This window comes from Pectinophora gossypiella, chromosome 3, assembly GCF_024362695.1.
Source record: "Pectinophora gossypiella chromosome 3, ilPecGoss1.1, whole genome shotgun sequence".
NCBI classification, from domain to species: Eukaryota; Metazoa; Arthropoda; class Insecta; order Lepidoptera; family Gelechiidae; genus Pectinophora; species Pectinophora gossypiella.
In genome coordinates this window covers 6,218,260-6,236,439 of record NC_065406.1, presented here as the reverse complement: position 1 = coordinate 6,236,439, position 18,180 = coordinate 6,218,260, and the positions used below count along the sequence as shown (strand labels likewise).

At 41.0% G+C, this 18,180-nt stretch overlaps 1 protein-coding gene across 1 annotated transcript; it reads left to right on the top strand.

Moving 5' to 3' along the window:
* The first annotated feature begins 200 nt into the window (after positions 1-200).
* LOC126381616 (collagen alpha-1(I) chain-like) lies at positions 201-16,944 on the top strand. The gene is made up of 32 exons (XM_050031072.1): positions 201-400; positions 1,150-1,371; positions 3,295-3,454; positions 5,325-5,487; positions 6,012-6,456; positions 6,536-6,645; positions 6,875-6,997; positions 7,266-7,457; positions 7,533-7,607; positions 7,696-7,806; positions 7,934-8,194; positions 8,380-8,577; positions 8,678-8,794; positions 8,874-8,964; positions 9,059-9,156; positions 9,365-9,526; positions 9,685-9,729; positions 9,983-10,189; positions 10,455-10,706; positions 11,063-11,243; positions 11,718-11,860; positions 12,103-12,319; positions 12,406-12,566; positions 12,660-12,929; positions 13,012-13,173; positions 13,363-13,578; positions 13,731-13,986; positions 14,619-14,768; positions 15,292-15,452; positions 15,714-15,829; positions 16,155-16,254; positions 16,624-16,944. The coding sequence occupies exons 1-32, from the start codon at positions 331-333 to the stop codon at positions 16,759-16,761; spliced, it is 5,373 nt and encodes a 1,790-aa protein (XP_049887029.1). The 5' UTR covers positions 201-330; the 3' UTR covers positions 16,762-16,944.
* The last annotated feature ends 1,236 nt before the right edge of the window (positions 16,945-18,180 follow it).

The window sequence follows — 18,180 nt, the reverse complement described above, 5'->3', positions numbered from 1 at the left end:
AACTTTTCTAAAGTATTCAATTAACTACAATGAACTTTGGCAGTATTACCTACAGCTGGTAAATTAATCTTAAATTTTAATAATCGATTGTCAACCACTGGCTAATCATTGGTCTTTATTATTTTGACACCAATGCAATAAGCACGCGAAGTGATGAGTAGAGGCGAGGCGGCGGCATCCAGTATGCTAGGAGACGGCGGGCCCGGCAAGTCCCCTTGGTCCCGCTAGGGTCCGCAGGCTGCCCACTGGCCTGCCACGTATTACTTCCGTCAATGATCGGGATGGGACCAAATGTAAACATAATCCCCGGACATATTTACTCGGGTCGCAATGGCTCTACAGATGAGAGGACGATTTCTCCTTGTATTGTTTTGCGTACTCGGCGGCGGAACAGGGAACGGTAAGTAACCGTTGTTTACTTAATTTAAACACTTACTTTGTATTTTCGTTTAAAAGACGCATGCTCCCGCATTTATTATTGTCAATAAATCTTCTCCTCTCTACTCTTTGAAGGTAGGTTTCACAAAATTTGGGTTAACGATTTGAGTAAATATTAGGTAGCAATTAGAGGTGCCTCGCCCGATATTTCTGTAGCTATAATCTTAGCTCTAAACAAACTGGAATACACATGGTAAACTCATTCTCTGTAGATATCGGTTTTCATAACCTACCCACTCAAATATTTTCAAGCGTTCATCCTTTCAAACATTATATTTTGATTATTCAATTCAACCACTTAAAGAATTGTAGAAGTTTGGTATTAGTAAGTAAGTACACTAACAGGTACACGACTTCAAAAATAATGAAATGAGCAAAATGCAAAATGTAATTTGTGGTTAAGTAAGTAGGTGTAACTGCCCTAAGAGTTAGCTTACCAAGCGACATACGACCATGGCCATCTCCTAATCATCACTACACACAAATTTGAAAGGAGAAATATTTTCTTGTTTCATACTTTTTAGGGCGTGATTTTTTCGTAGTCAGATTTTAGTATTAAACTTATATTTTTCTAGCTAAGTATTTCTTAAATTCTGATGAACTTGCATTTAATTTAATCCCATCAAAAAAATTGTTGTCTTACCTACTGCAGTTGTCTTACTTTAATACCATGTATCATCTGAAAAATATACTTGTTTTCCTTTTATATAGACAATGTAGAGCTCTTTGACGCGTTGTCGCCGCTGCGTGAGCGCTGGCCGGTGACGGGAGTGACGCGCACGCGCGGCCGCTGTCAGGGCGCCGCCACTGCGCCGGCGCACTACTCCGCCTACACCCTCAACGAAAACGCCACGGTGCACCAGCTCGCTGCCGGCATGTTCTACAACACCTTCCCTGAGGACTTCTCTATTATGACCGTGGTGAGACTGCCAGGTAAGCACCCGTCCTCCTTATGTGTTTTATTGACATAATAATAAAAGACAAATACAGCCTATGTCCCACTGTAGGCTGGGCTCAGGTTAAACTAATATTAGAGATTTACTCTGTAGACCAGAATTTGTAAGGCTTACCTACTAGTTCCACGGCGGTAGTTAGTGGTAGTTAGCCAACATCCGAAGATTAAGGCTGGGAATACGATCAGCGAACATAAAACACAAAATATAATAAGTGTAACAATACTAACAATATTATCTTAATAGATTATGTATCTAAGGAAAGTTTAAAACGATAAACGAAACGAAAAAACGACTCGTTGCCATTTCTAAAACACCTTTATTTTATAATTTAGGTATCGTAACGGTAGCAAATAATTGCGGTCTCATTATTTAAAGATGGCGTCTCAACGCAAACCGATATTTTTTCGGTCACTCATCCTACACACCTTATCACATCACTTACCACCACGTGAAGATGTGGTCAAACACTACTCTATCATAAATAAAAAACCCACCCAAAATTTACATATAACTAAACAAAAGCACTCTACTATCCAAACAGTTTACTAAATCCAATCCGGAAACTTTCAGGGACATCATTTGAAAGTTGTTGTCAATCGCAACTCTTTCATTCCCGATGTTATTTTCTTTTCGCGTGTCAATAAATCCAAATTGTGTTGCGACCTAAATAAAACAGTCCAAATGTAGGTCAAATGCAGGCTGGCTTTTGGAGAGAGGGTTAGCTCTACACATTGAGGGCTTAAAGTCTCTAATCTCGAAGTTCGAAGTGGAACTACACTAGTCAAGTTAGGGTCCATACCTACCGCATAAATGTACTTAGATCAATTCTAAAATAGCTTAAAGGATTAGAAATGTTCTGCTCTGAGACCGGTCCTCTCCTGCCCAATTTGCTCTGTCGTTATAAGTAGTTCGAGAAATTCTAGAATAAGGCGAGTTGAAATGTTTCCAACTGCAGTTTCCCTGACAGAATTGGGAAGGTAAGGAAATATTTTTATGTTTTTCCGGAATCAATTTCCGGGAAATTTGTCGATAACACTTTCCTGTTGGTCAATTGATGGAGGCGGAAATTGCTGCAGATGTAGAGAGAACCTTAAAAATGTGATCATAAGTTGTAAGTATTTTAGATCTATAACTAGGTATACGAATACAAATTTGAAAAAGTATTGTGAAATGGAAAACCAAAGATTACGCAAGAGAAACTAATTTTTAATCATCAAATCAATTACATTTGATTAAGTATATTGTGTTGCTAGATAACCTTTAATTTTCGATTAGACTCTAATCGATTGGCACATACGCGTTGGTGAATGAAGTCGTATATTTAGCCATGGTCCTTAAGACCGACCTCTAGAGACTTTTAAGCCTAACTTTAATCTAAGTTTAAGTCTACGTGTACTAACCCCGAAAGACTTTAAGAATCTAATGATAAGCACTTATTTAACGTCAATTGTTTCTCATTTATTATTACAATTCTAAGTAAATACGTAGGTACTTACATTGTTGTTTTGTAAAAAATATCTAGATGTCGACGATCGATTACTTACTAATAAATACAAATAGTCATTATAAAGTCATAGGAAATCGCAGTACTCCCAGTCGCCCAGCACATTGGTCAGTTTTTACACGACTTCGCGAATGTTTATCAGCCTACAATACGTGTACTAACTACCTATATAAATGATGTGATACTAATAAAGACGTGGTCTAGCAGATAGACAACCAATCTCTGTAAATAAAGTGTTCGCACAAGATGCGCCATCTTGTCACAAGCGACGGAGTTTAACGACACAGTACAAGCTATACTATATTATATTTTTATAGGATGTCAGTGGATCAACTTTCATTGACCTCGTAGTGGATACTAATCTATGTTAAACTGTAATGCAAAGCTGTTCAACAGAGACCGACCAGAACCCGCTGTTCGTGCTGTACTCGGACGCGGGGGACGAGCAGCTGCAACTGGTTGTGGGGGAGCTGGTGGAGTTGTACTACGAGGACACCCGGGGTGACCCCCCCGACAACGAGCTGCTCACCTTCCGAGTCAGCATTGGCGACGGGCAGTAAGTAATGCATACATACAACTACAGCTGGTGGTGGGGAAATTGGTGGAGTTTTACTGCAAAGACACCCGGGTGACCCGACGCCTGTGGACAGCGAGTGGGTCAGAAATTCCAAGAACCATATTATTTATGTTTCTAAGCTGGCAGCTGGCTTTAACAACATTTAATTTCTCGTGACTTACGCCCATCTTTGAGACCATCTGTCCGTGAAAAGTTATACAAACTTGTAGAGTCCGTTCAGGATAAATTGTTGTGAACCGCGATGAACGTCTGCTCAAAGGGTTGTCGGAGGATGATTCCCAACATCGAATACTATAAATGAAAATACCTATACTTACACTGGAGAGACCATTACAAACCCCATAATTTCTTATTCTTTGACATTAGCTCAATTAAAGAAGACAAAGACACATAAATATAATTAAGTCAATCACAAGTTCATTGACATGAGTGGACATAAAAACCATTAGTGATGCCTAAGATTACGTAATATTCGGCTCATGTATTATATTATAACTTGGCTATTATGATAGTTCACTATATAACGCTAACGACGTGATGTAATTAAGTAGTCTTCAATCGTAGATTTTATTTATATTAAGCAAGTACAAATAAAAGAGAAGGTGCAGGTCGTGTCGTATCGGGAGGTGAAGGTTTTGGCGGAAAGAAGAGAGGAATGGCGGTTACTCCACCGACAAGAGCGCAGCTCTTAAATAGAGAGAGAGAAGCAAGTACAATATAATTTACCGAAGATAAAAGTCATTAGACAATTTAAAATGTGATACGCAAAGGTTAGTAGGTAAGAGCTTTTTGCCAACATGATTACTCCCTTTTAACCTCTAAACGAAATCTGTCACAGGTCAATAACACCTAGTGGCTTTAATTTCCTATAACGTAAACAACGTTTGGTCCAAAATTACAAATTTAAAAATGTTGTTACCTTTTAAGTGCCCTCGAACGAAATCGACATTCCGACACGAAATCGCCGATTCGCGAGAGTTCTCAGCTACAACTCTACAAGTCGATTTATAAAGGATTCGGTCAACAACAGTCGATTAATCGTTTGCCTCAAGTACTATTGCCCGCGTCAATGTCGAATCCACTGATGACATTTCCGTTCGATCCCCTTCTGTATGTATTGGCTATCAGATCCGCAACCGTGATAGACACTCAATAATCGTCAATGCTCTCAGTGGATGTTTCAATTCAATTATGCCCCAATTAGGTCGCGTATGATTATGGAAAAGTACTAAATAAGTGGCTACTAACGTTTTAATGAGCTCCTAAAAGCTTCTCAAACTAATTAAACTTGGAAATTATGCATTTTAATTAGACAGATATGAATGTCTCCAGATTGACTTTCAGGCGAGAGCCCCACTGCGTCATCTGCTTTGAATTGTCACGAGGGTGAGGGTGGCATATATTTTTCTCATTTCTTTGCATTTCTGATGGATGGCATACTGTATGAAAAACTTATACAGACCGAGTACTGCACAGCTGCATATTTTCAAACTAAGTGTCTGTATTTTAACAGAAGAAAGATAATCAGGATAACACTGCGAACTCGTGTAATTATTATTTATTGTTATAAATTCTTAGGCGAGATGTTACGCTTATAACAAGATAGATTGTAGGTACCTATGTAGGTATTGTTGTTTTCTTATGATGAATGTTGTGTCCACTTGAATTGGCATACACATTAGTACATTTTAGTCTAATTTGTTATAATGTGCATATCTGTAAATGATCAATTAAATAAATACTTACAGTTTATAACAGTAACACACATCGACCTACAAAGACCTAAAAGTTTGACCAACTGACCTCGCGAGATTACTCGCGTGCTTATCAAATGCTGCATTTGTAACAGTTGGCATCGAGTGGCTGTCAGCATCAAGGGCAACTCTGTCTCCTTGCTGGTGGACTGCCAGGTCCGGGGCACCCTGCCGCTGAACAGGCAGCCCGGTAGCACCTTCAACCTCGCTGGGGCGCTCGTAGTCGGCGCACAGGTCACGCCGGACCAGTACTTTGAGGTAACATAACTATATTGAAGATGTTTTTAAAATCAGGTTTAGAAGAAGTCGTAGAAAAAGCTATCGCAAGAGTATACATGCATACATAATCCAAATTCTGAAGTCGGCGGAACCAGGAGCCTTCGTTACCTACAAACCTTACACGCAGGGAACATGCAGACCGTCTTTCTGTTTAGGTTAACTTCGTTATTTAAATTCTAACATTGATTTCAACAAAATATTATTTTCTACCTTTTCAAAAAATAAGGATATTATCAATTAGATCCGTATGTTAGAAATATTGTAAGAATTGCACGATATTCGTATAAGTAGTCTATGCTGGTTTCTAAACACGTGTGCCAATGTCCACGCATTTAACAAAAACTAAAAATAATATAATAATCATATATATTAATCTAAATATTATTATTATTATAGTTATTATTATCGATCTGAGATGAAAAAAGACTTAGCCAGGAAACTACTAAGTAGTCGATAACGTTTTCTCAGATTTTAAATTACTTAATGCATATTTTTCTAACCAGGGTGACATCGAACTGCTACAGTTCTCAAACAAACCTGACACGGCATACGAAATGTGTAATACAATCGCTCCCGATTGTGGAAGACTAGGATATTCCTACTCCGCAGTTACTAGTGGATCTGGATTTTCACAAACGTCCGTCAATACTGGTGCCGAAAGAAATACCGCACACTACAACACTCCCGAACACACTGAAAGGAACTCTGTCGTGACAGAACGCGCCTCTACTCATCGGAACTATGAAGCTACCACTACACATACAGACCTGTACACTTTAAACTCTGAAGATAGAATAAGACAGCATTTCGGAAGAAATAGAGTTCGGAATCGATCTGACCTCTGGGTTGCAGCGAATAGAGACCTGACAACCGTCCGACCAGAGTGGCAGGTAACATCCTCCTTCAGTGTCAACCCTCCGTACCCAGTATCTACTGACGCCGGTAAGTGTACGTACGTACAATCAAGATGAACATCGAGAATTATAATAGTGGAAGTTTTGGTAATATTGAATTAAATGTCTTGCAGACGAAAACAGTATCTTCGGAAGCTTTACGGATGCCGACGAGATAATAACGACACCTCCGAGTGTCGCAGAGACGACCCCTCCTGAGCAGCCTGAATCATCCACTTCGAGGGTAATACATAATTCAAATTCATTTTTTTAATATTGCTTTTGAGCACCTTTAACCCATTATCTCTCTCGCGCTTTTACCGTTAGTCTTTTTAGCAAGTAAAAGCCTTTTTCTTGTTCCACGGGAATTTACATAGTAAATGAAATATTCACAAACCAACGATGTTACTTTGAAATTCGCAATACACTTAATCTCTTTGTTGTCTTTTTGTGATGCGAATTTAACGTTCCAGTTGAAGCGTGGGGACGATGACGAGGCGGATATTACTCCGCTCCTAACCACAGAGACGTCCTACACCCCTATCACGACCACAGAGGACTCAGATTGGCTCACGCACCCTCCAGACACAGCTCACGTGAGATAAAACCCTTTTTACGTTTTTTTGGGAATTATAATGTAGAAACTGCGTCACATGTGTTTTGCCTATTAAACGTAATGCCGCGTATTATAAATCTACCTACACGTAGAAGAAACAACCTAGTATGTGGGTGTACCGTACCTACTTAGGACCAATTTTTTCCAGCGCATAATTTACATTTATTAACTACATAATACTACTACTACTTAATTATTTGGAAAATGAATTACTGTCTTAAAAAATAATTAATACAAAATTATTTCAGGGAAACGCTTCGATATACGATACGGATACGTATTACGACTATGGGACTTCGGGGATGTATATGGGACCCCGCGGATACCCAGGGCCGCCCGGGCCTCAGGGGCCAAGGGGGCCTAAAGGTGAACCGGGAAGGCCCGGGGCGGAAGGCCTCCAGGGATTTCCTGGTGCACCTGGACATGTTTTCGTAGTTCCGGTATGGTTATTTCTTCGCTTTATTTTTCAATGGGCTAATTGTTATTGTATTCAATATCCTGTTTTTGTTTCGCAGTTACATCAATCAGGAAATGATAAAGGCCCTGACGCGCAGTCTGAAGCTCTTCGTCAGTTGATGACACAACATATGGTTTGTATTTTAATATCTTCTTAGGTAATTAATTACAATTAAGTGAGGTATAAAAAATGTTACTAATTAATTACATTTTAACATTCAGGCTGCAATGAGAGGTGCCGAGGGTCCTATGGGTCTAACAGGTCCACCTGGGCCAGAAGGTGAAATAGGATCTGAAGGCCCAAAAGGGGAGCAGGGAGAACAAGGGGAACCGGTAAATATTAAAACATTACATCCATCTACTTCAAAAGAACAACAATTGATTCACCTTTATTTGTTCCTCAGAGGATAACAAATAATAAAAATAAAAACAATTACAGGGAAGATTTTTTTCATTTTAGGGTCAACCAGGACCGCGTGGTCCTCAGGGTCCAGCAGGTCGAGTTGGGCGCCGCGGTCATGCGGGCAGGGACGGTGAAAGAGGGGCCACAGGCGCCCCGGGACTTAAAGGAGAGCCCGGGTATCCAGGCCCACCTGGTATGCCCGGAGACAAAGGAGAGCGAGGTGCAACAGGCCTACAAGGGGAATCAGGCGCCCCTGGACAAGATGGACCTGCAGGAGATGACGGACCCCCCGGACCACCGGGACTCGTTGGGGAACTTGTAAGTACATACCTGCAATTGTTATTTTTTTTAAGTGTTTGCCGAATACTATATGTGTATAATTATACTTCTATAACTGTTGTCTATTGTTATATTTCTTCCTATTTTGGCAGAGAAACATCTAATTATCGATTATATATATTTTTTTATTAAGTATGGCACCTAATTGTTGAGTTTAATTATAGGGACCAAGGGGGTTCATGGGACCTAGAGGATTTCCTGGGCTGATTGGATATCCGGGATTGCCGGGTAACGAAGGACCACAAGGTGCCAAAGGTGCTTCTGGGCAACCTGGGCCTTCAGGACCGCAAGGACAACCTGGACCTATGGGGCCTCCTGGGTCTACGGGACCACAAGGACCTACAGGTGTGCCGGGCATACAGGTATAGAAAGAAAACAGTCTCTAAGGCCAATCAGTATGTATTATCAACCCAATTAAATCATTGAAAAGATCCTAACTTTTTAATGATATATTTTTAACAGGGTCCTCAAGGTAAACAAGGAATATCAGGCTTACCAGGACCAGAAGGCTCTCCGGGAACACCTGGAAATCCAGGACAACAAGGTTCTCCAGGAGAAGTCGGGCCACAAGGACAACAGGTTACACATAATATAAAATTATGATCATTTTATCTTGAATGAACTAGTATATTAATTCAAATGTGATATTATCTTAAAGGGTATGCTGGGATTTCCTGGGCCACGCGGATTGAAGGGAGACGATGGGCCACGAGGAGTCCCTGGAGATAAGGGTGATAAAGGAATTAGAGGTATTGCAGATATTTGATATAAAGTACAAACACTAAAAAAGAAGATATTGATTAGAAGAAAAGATATTGATATAAATACTTTATGTTTTTCAAGGAATCGAGGGAGAAAAGGGAGAAATGGGCCTAAAAGGCGAGCGTGGTCCACCCGGAGAACCAGGGCCTCCAGGTATCGAAGGACCTGAAGGACAAAAGGTACCGACAATACAAACAATCAACCCAATTTTTTTGTATAATTGATTTATTACAATATACTAATCGATGTAAAATTTGTGTGAATTGGCAATTTGACATTAACTAGCTAGATAAGCGTGTATCACCATAGGCCGCATCTTCACTTACCATCAGGTGAGATTGAGTTATATAAAACTGCTACAAATTAAAACACAATCTTAAAATGCAGGGTACAGAGGGACCCAGAGGAGAAACAGGTTCCGTTGGCCCGGCTGGAGAAAAGGGAGCTACGGGCCCTCAAGGACCGACGGGCTATCCGGGGGCTCAAGGCGAAAAGGGAGATAAAGGAGCTTCTGGAAGACGAGGCAGAAGAGGCGCTAAAGGCATCATGGTATATATAAATTCTTCTACTTGTTTGAAACGAATAGCTTAACATAAAGGTACTCTTCTTGAGGCGGTGGTAAAAAAAAACCAAGCGCGTTCTTAAGCCGACGTAAGTTTTGAGATATACGCATGACTCAATTACAATTAAAACGTAACTTTTCACAGGGCTTGCCAGGATCCCCAGGAGATCGCGGCGAAGGTGGACCAAGAGTAAGTAAATACAATACAATTTAAAAAATAACCTTTGAAACTTGATACGAGTACAACAGAGCCGCTTAAGCGGGACAACCGAACCGGGGTGCAGGATTGTGTATAAAAGCGAAGACACAATTCCGAAGCCTGGTCTGCTTGGTACGCTTACCTGGCTCGCTATGCAATGCAGCAAGCAATAATATTACACCAAATAGATATATATACAAATATATAAACATAATATAAAATAATATATTTCATCTTGTACCAGGGTTACAGAGGTCCTCGAGGACGTCGTGGTTCAGACGGCGCCCCAGGTCCTAAAGGTGACACGGGACAACCAGGGTCACCCGGTCCTATAGGAGAGCGGGGTCCTCAAGGAATAGAGGGTGTTCGGGGATTTCCTGGAGCAATCGGACCTCCGGGGTCCGACGGGAAAGCGGGTTTACCCGGTCCTCCAGGGGAACGAGGTCCTACAGTAAGTTAATAAAATACCAGGAAACAAATAATGTACATCTCCAGATCCAAAAAGAATATCCAGAAGACTTAGCAGTCCTATGATAGTTATGATAATCTTATGTAACAAGTGATACGCCCATCGCCCATATTAGATATAACAATTCATATATCAGTTTTTACGATATACCCGGAAAGATAAGCAGCTAAGCACGTTCCTTCTGTATTTAAGTTAGCTCCCAGTCCAGCATAGTAGCGTCATTATTAATCCGTATTTATGCAATTAGGGTGAACCAGGAGCGGTTGGTCTAGCAGGACCCCTGGGGCCTATAGGGCCACAAGGACCCAGTGGAGAACCAGGTCCACCGGGGCCACAAGGCTCGTCTGGGATACCTGGTACTCCAGGCGAGATTGGTGCTCCGGGAGAAGTCGGGAAAGAAGGACCCCCGGGCCCACCGGGGCCTGAAGGGAAACCTGGCCCCGTAGGATCTCCGGGACCTCAAGGCAACCGCGGAGAGCCGGGTTTACCAGGTGCACCTGTAAGTACATACTGAAGTAGAATTAATGGATACTTTTATTGCATACATTTACAGGTAAGTACTTAATTTACTTATCGCTAAAAGAGATCTCTTCTACAAAATGTTCAATATATGCTACCTTTGTACATTGCCAGTCTATACATTATATAGGTATAGACTGCAGAATAGCGCAAAAATAAATAAAAATATAAAGATTACACATAGGTGCCCTACAAATATAAACAGTTTGCCTAATCACTTTGAGGATTTACAGGATCTTGAATCGTCGGAAGATAATTTTCAGTTACTACAGTCCGTAATATGAAAAAGTTTGAATAACTTTTGTAAGGAAATGTGATCATAAACTTTCTATTTAGGGCACACCTGGAACGAAAGGAGACTTCGGTCCTCCTGGTCCACCTGGGTTACGAGGCGAAAAGGGCGAGCAAGGCGAAACGGGCAGCGAAGGACCCCAGGGCCCACAAGGACGGGTAGGGCCAAGGGGCTCTCCGGGGCCCGGAGGGCAAAAGGGAGAGTTTGGTGAACCTGGACCACCGGGTAATTATTTTTTAAATAAAAATGTTGTACAATTGTTGTACATGCATCGCAGTTCAATTCACGATAGGTATTGCCATATCCCATAGTAACGTATTAAGTATATTAATATGGACATATCGCATTAACATGAATTGAAGCATAATACAGCGTATCGATGATTCGATTCTATCGATGATTTCTTCATTACAACTTACATAGCAGTGATTGACATTCACTCTATAGATCATCGTCGTTTTGATTAATCGTGTTATATGTACAACAAACACTCCTCCGAAGAAGCTTACACACTCAAAACTGTTCATATAGTAACTACCACTTTGCAATATAAAAAAATAATAAACAAGTATATTTCCTAGTTGTACAATTACAACTGGGAAATATTATACGTCAATACGTATAATGGATCATCTTAGAGTCTAAATGTGGAATTCTGAGCCCACTATAGCATAAACTAAGTACCGTTGTAATTTTAAGGTCCTATTGGTCGAGATGGTCTTCCTGGTCCAAGAGGTCTAGCAGGTGCCCCAGGGCCTGTTGGGCCACCTGGTGAAGATGGCGACAAGGGAGAAGCTGGTCCGCCTGGGGAAAAAGGCTTTAAAGGAGCTGCAGGGGAACCAGTAAGTTAAAAGATTCAATGCAAAAGGTTTATAGCACAATTTGTATATTTTTTACTTCAAATCAATGTTTTGCACAAATTATCATCATCAAACAATTTCTTTCCGGCAAACGGTAACAGAAAACTACCATACATAGAATTGCTTCTTTAATGTTTTTGTTTATGGAAAATTACTTTTAAGGCAGTGTCCTAAAATAATAGATAATGACTGAGTTTTATAGTAGATACCTACTTGTATTATAGGGACCTCCAGGATCAACAGGCATTCAAGGGCTCCGAGGTGAATCTGGACCAGTCGGTCTGCCAGGAGAGAAAGGACCACAGGGAGACCCAGGTCCCCCTGGTCATCCAGGCGCAGACGGAGTTCGAGGACCCCCCGGACCCAAGGGACCTATTGGCCTTCAAGGTGAAAAAGGACAACAAGGGACAAAAGGTGAAACAGGCGATGTGGGTTCAATAGGTATGGTGTTTTATTTCAAAAGTCATAATAATCCTATTAGTACTTAATAATTAAACTGAATATTTATACTTTGCTTTGGAATGTAGGGCCACCGGGACCAACTGGTCTGACCGGTGCTCCAGGCAAAAGAGGACCTAAAGGCGTCCCTGGAGATACTGGACCTCGAGGTGCAGAGGGACAACGTGGAGATATTGGCAATCCAGGCGCGCCCGGTCCGCCTGGGCCTCAAGGCCCGGAGGGAAAATTGGTAACGCCCATTGAGTATACTTAGTTTACCAATAATTAAATATTAGAAGACGTATTATTCCTTATTGCCAAATTAAAACTATTCATTGTTTAGGGACCTAGAGGCCCCGTGGGACCTAAAGGAGAAGACGGTCCACCCGGACTACAAGGCGAACCGGGGCCAAGAGGTCCTAAGGGGCCGGAAGGAGCAAAAGGTGATGCAGGACCAGCCGGTTTTCCCGGGGAAAGGGGTGAACCTGGTCCCCAAGGTATAAAAGGAGATCCAGGAGCGGACGGCCCTGAGGGTAGCACGGGCCCACAGGGACCGCCCGGTGCAACTGGACCACCAGGTAAAGCTGGTGAAACTGGGTTGCCTGGTACTCCGGTAAGCACATTTTCTGCATTTTATAAATATGACAAGTTGCAACAATCTACATTTTAATATTTAACGATTCACAATAATTTAGGGCTCAGAAGGTCAAGCTGGGACTCAAGGTAGCCCTGGGTTACCAGGCGAAAAGGGGGACGCTGGTCCTAGAGGAAATCCTGGAGAGCCGGGACCTGTGGGGCCACCGGGTCCGACAGGAGTAGAGGGCCAAAGAGGAATACGGGGGCCGCCAGGACCTAATGTAAGTAAGGCGTGAAAAATCGCTTTTTGATTTATTTATTGGTTACATTTAGCACCGATGGTACTCGTGTGATACGATACGAAATACTTTATTGCACAAAAGGACATTTGGATAATATGACATCAATTATTATTTAGTCACAACCTACCAAGACGGACGGTGCAAAATAAGTCAATATCACAATTTCAGGGTGATTCTGGAGCACCAGGTGCCACCGGACCCCCAGGCCCTAATGGAAAGATTGGACCGCCTGGTCCACCCGGGCCAAGAGGTGACAAAGGAAACAGAGGACCAAAAGGTCACATTGGAGACACGGGGCCGATGGGAATTAAAGGCGATCAAGGAGAGATAGGGAAACAAGGGCCACCAGGACCTGCTGGACCGCCAGGACCTAAAGGAGATGTGGTACGCATAATTATTAAATTTCAAATAAAAAGTAAATTCTAACCTTGTTACGATTAACCATGAGATCCCCAAAGCCACCTTACCTCGTTGGAGTTCTGATAACTTTGCAATTATTACTTCAAGAGTTTTGTAAACAACCTGAATTATTTCAGGGACCGCCCGGCGTAGCGGGTGCAAAAGGAGAAACGGGGCCAGTTGGACCACCGGGCGCGGAAGGTCCAGTTGGACCGAAGGGGTCACCTGGTCCTGAAGGCAGACCTGGCCAACCTGGTCCGCCCGGAACCCCGGGGCCTCCCGGGCCGCCAGCACCCGCCCCAGTACTGCCACCAGAGATGTTCACATCTTACAGACGTCGTCGGAGTGTTGATGAAAATGTAGAATCAACCACTGAAGATATCTTTGATGATGGTGAGCTACCTTACTTATCAAAATCTTCTATCAATTACACAGGATGTACTGCTTTAATCGACTTCCCCGACAGACTCAAAATTACAAGTAGCAAGACACGATTTTAGTTTTTCTTTTCGACTCTGATATTTAATAATACATTACATTCATACAGTTCAAATTGATAACCTCCTTCTTTTTTGAAGTCGATTAAAAATACAATTAAAGTAACATTGTTTTAAGTTTACGCGGTTATTATCATAATTAAAGCACATAAAACGGGTTCTTACCGCGTTTAAATGGGAATGGTTCCGAACATTCCGATATCAAAAACATAAACAAGCGGCAAAGAAAGAGGGTAGACAGATATGTCTGCCCGTAGAAAATTATGGATCTACCTACTCCACTCCAATCTCATCAGTCATCCCGTGATCATGGCACAACAGTGTCGAAATATCGGGAGTCTCATATCCCCATTTAAACGCGGTAAGAACCCGTTATTATGTGCTTTAACAATGAAAGTAAGTAGGTTAATAACGGTATCTAAGTACAGTATAGGTACATCATTGTGTGAAAGCATCATGGAATTATGAAAAAAATCAATGCAGAAGTCAATACGTCAAAATACTGAACATGAAGCATATATTTTTCAGAGGAGGAAATCGAATGGGCACGCGAGATAATGAACGGGGTGGTGGCGGCGCGGACCATGTTGGACGCAGCGCGGCGTCCACGAGGCACGAGGGCCAATCCCGCTCTGTCTTGCCGGGACCTCCGCACTACGCACACTAACTTGACTGACGGTAAGGACTTAAAAAAAGGCATTGAAGAAAATTAAGACGCTATCTTCTCTCATGTGGGATGTGAATCTAATCATCAACCCTGGTGTCAGGGTTCCTATTGAGCCGCCAAAAGCCCCTGTCATGACTCATAGCAACTACATACTTACACAAGTAAATTGTAGCCGAGGCCGACTACTTAACGTGCGCTCCATTTACAGATCATCTTACTTTCGGAAAATCGGGTGATCAGCCTCTATTGTCCTAACCAAGCTCACTGGACCACAGAGGCCGTCACAATGGTGGTGGCGTGGAAGACGCGATAAATGCCCAACAAAAAACGACAAATAAACCCATTCATTTGTCCTTTGTGTCACCCGTTAAGTGGGTTCCATATGGCTGCTACTGGAACCACTTTCTTTCTTATGATGTGGCTTTGTTAGTAGTTCTGCTTCGGCGGTCTTTCGCTATATACCCAGAAACATAAGCAGCGTAAACAATGTCTCAAAATCTTTATAGTCTTAAAAAATCTACTACTTTTTCAAAGGTTTCTACTGGATCGACGCCCGCGGCAGTGGCGCAGCCCAGCCCATAAAGGTGTACTGCAAAGGACACCACACGTGTCTATTCCCTGACCCCAGGGACCCACTGGCCTACAACATTGACGACCACCCGCCGAAGTTCTCACAGATTGACAACGGCTATCGGGTAAGCTTCGCAAGCAAGAAACATGAGCACCAAAACACGTCATAGAACGAGCAAGTTGCTGCTCGTAACAAACAGAAGTGGCTTTCAATAATATCGAATTAAGGAAGAAAATTGAATCAAAAGGAATTCATATCAAAAGTGGCTACAAGTTATCTTCTAATTACGTACTTGTGGCTTTGCTCACTTCTTCTTCTTTATAGATTACGGGTATGTGTTTATGTATGTAAAAACGCGAAAACTAAATATTGTATGGTCTTTCAGATATCATACGAAGCTGAAGGATCCGGTTTCGTACAGCTTCGATTCCTTAGACTACTATCCAATGGAGCACGGCAAAATTTCACTTATTCCTGCATTAACACCAACGCTCCGCAAAGGTAACACTTTATTTTATTCGATATCAATGTATACTACAGAGTAGCTGATTAATTTTCTTCGCGTCGCCTTAGCTTATTCAATCTTCCAGAAAGTCATGAAAAAAGATAGATACTTTGTACTGGCTACTGCGGCGCTGAATACAGCTGCACGCTGCCGTGCCCAGTGTCGCGCGAGTCTATTAGCTTTAAGTTGTACCTATAAGTTATTACTAACATTAGAATATATGTTGTTTGTTACTAACATGTATATGAATGAATGTCCGAAATAAATAATTTGAATTTGTCATGAAGTAACTAAATTGCGGTTTGTTACGATTCGTTTCAGAGCCGACATTCCGACTGTAACAAGGTTGAATAATATCAAACTCATTGGACATAACGGCGTGGAATTTAAAGAGCCACAGGTCGTAAAGGATGAGTGCAAGGTAGCGTATCTGTCGCAACCGCAGCCTATAAAAACAGTATACAATGGTCTCTTTGAGCTGGATTGCATAATCCGCTGCATTACATAACGAGTAACCGTTTCCAAAAACAAATTATCCCATACAAAATTACCATTAGCCTTTAAGTACATTTATTTTGTTACCCTTTTAAATGGGTTTGGACACGAATACAAAAATGTAACGTCTATACGAACTGTCAAAGTAAAGTTGACTATTTACCACAATGTTGTTTGAGATTATTTTAGGCATTGAACATCGATGTCATTACGAAGTTTACGAGACGATCACATAGCTACAGTGCTACAGGACAATTCTTAAACCATCGTCGTTTCAAAGCTTATAACTTTGCAGGAGGGTACTGGAGAAATAGTGCTGGAGATCAAGACATCGAGGAGTGACAGGCTGCCAATCACCGACTTCCAACCTATAGCCTTCTCAGAAGCGGAACATCAGTTTGCTTTCACTGTAGGGCCGGTCTGCTTCACATAATTCACTATTCTGAATTATCTGAAGCAAACTCCGTATTCATAAGACAAAAACAAGTTAGCAAGGCATTTGATTACCTATGAATAAATTCGTATTCTGATATTATTTGTAAATAGGGATATTTTTACTATTACGTACTTAAGCTTTGGACCTATGTAAATATGTAAATAAATGTTGTGACGATTTGCTAAGTATTTTATTGTCCGTTCGTACACACCTCGCGGCATAGCAACCGCGCCGCGCGCCTCGCGTTATATATCGAGGGCTTCAGCCAATAGCCGTACGACGTCTATCCATGTAGATAGCATTCGTAGCGTCTACTGTTTACGTTCTTTCACATTATCAACAATCCGAATATAAAGTAAAACAAATATTAAGTCTCAGACTATTTATTAAAAAAAAACTATATTTTAGTTGGTATAGTGATGTGATACATATCGCGTATAGATCTGTTATTCTGTTACGGGCGTTAGCTTTTATATCAATCCAATGAACCTCTGATATCATATAAAAAATATTAGTAAGTCTAACTACATAATTAATCTTTAAAATCATCACATTCCTATACAAGAATAGGTATGTAGACTGGCACTTATTCATTTTCTACATAAGATAAACAGTATTATTCCTATTTGGCATATAACTACACGAAAAAATAATTACTAAAAATAATAAATAAATATAGCAGTATCAACTTATTCCTCCGTTCTTCACAAGCCTCATTATGTATATACGACAGTGCGAACAAGCATTCTAGTTGTGCAAAGAATGATAAAAGTGACTAATCGAATATGTGAATGTGAAATTGAGGACCGTAAGGGATATTCGTGCTTGAAACAAAAACTGGCAATTGCTACATTTCCTGATTGAAAAAGCGGAAGTTATTAGCCCGTAACATAATACAGAAAGAATACAATAGCTTTTGTATAATCTAACTTAAATATATATACTACATTCACGCACAATAATCAATCTTTATACCAATTATACTTGAAATCAGACCATTGCCAATAGAATTAAATTTAATTGAAAAATCTGAACGAAAAATTAAAACATTTCCTTTCTAACTTGTCTGCAGGAATCGATTTGATAGGGCTCCACCTTGTTCTACAATTTGTAGATGAAACTACTATTACATTTACAAATAAATATATTTCGAGCAAGCTTGAGTAATTGATCATTATCTACGCGGATAATCCAATTATTACGGCTTTTAAAATAATGTTTCACTTGTATTATTTATATTTGATGGTAAGGAACTTTCGGTCACCAGTTTCACTACAAATTTTAAAAAAAAATCAGAGTAAAGGCCACTCTCTCTTCATGTTCATAATACTTTGGACAATACATGTTCCGAAATATAAAAGGAAAATAGAACTGAATCATTTTGATATCAGAAAATATTCTCATATCTATACAATT

Excerpts from the sequence above, each read along its gene's own strand:
- LOC126381616 (XM_050031072.1), top strand. The coding sequence starts at position 331 with ATGGCTCTACAGATGAGAGGACGATTTCTCCTTGTATTGTTTTGCGTA. Across the intron at positions 7,807-7,933 it reads AGGGAGAACAAGGGGAACCG|GGTCAACCAGGACCGCGTGG; the intron begins GTAAATATTAAA and ends TTTTCATTTTAG. Across the intron at positions 8,965-9,058 it reads GGGTGATAAAGGAATTAGAG|GAATCGAGGGAGAAAAGGGA; the intron begins GTATTGCAGATA and ends ATGTTTTTCAAG.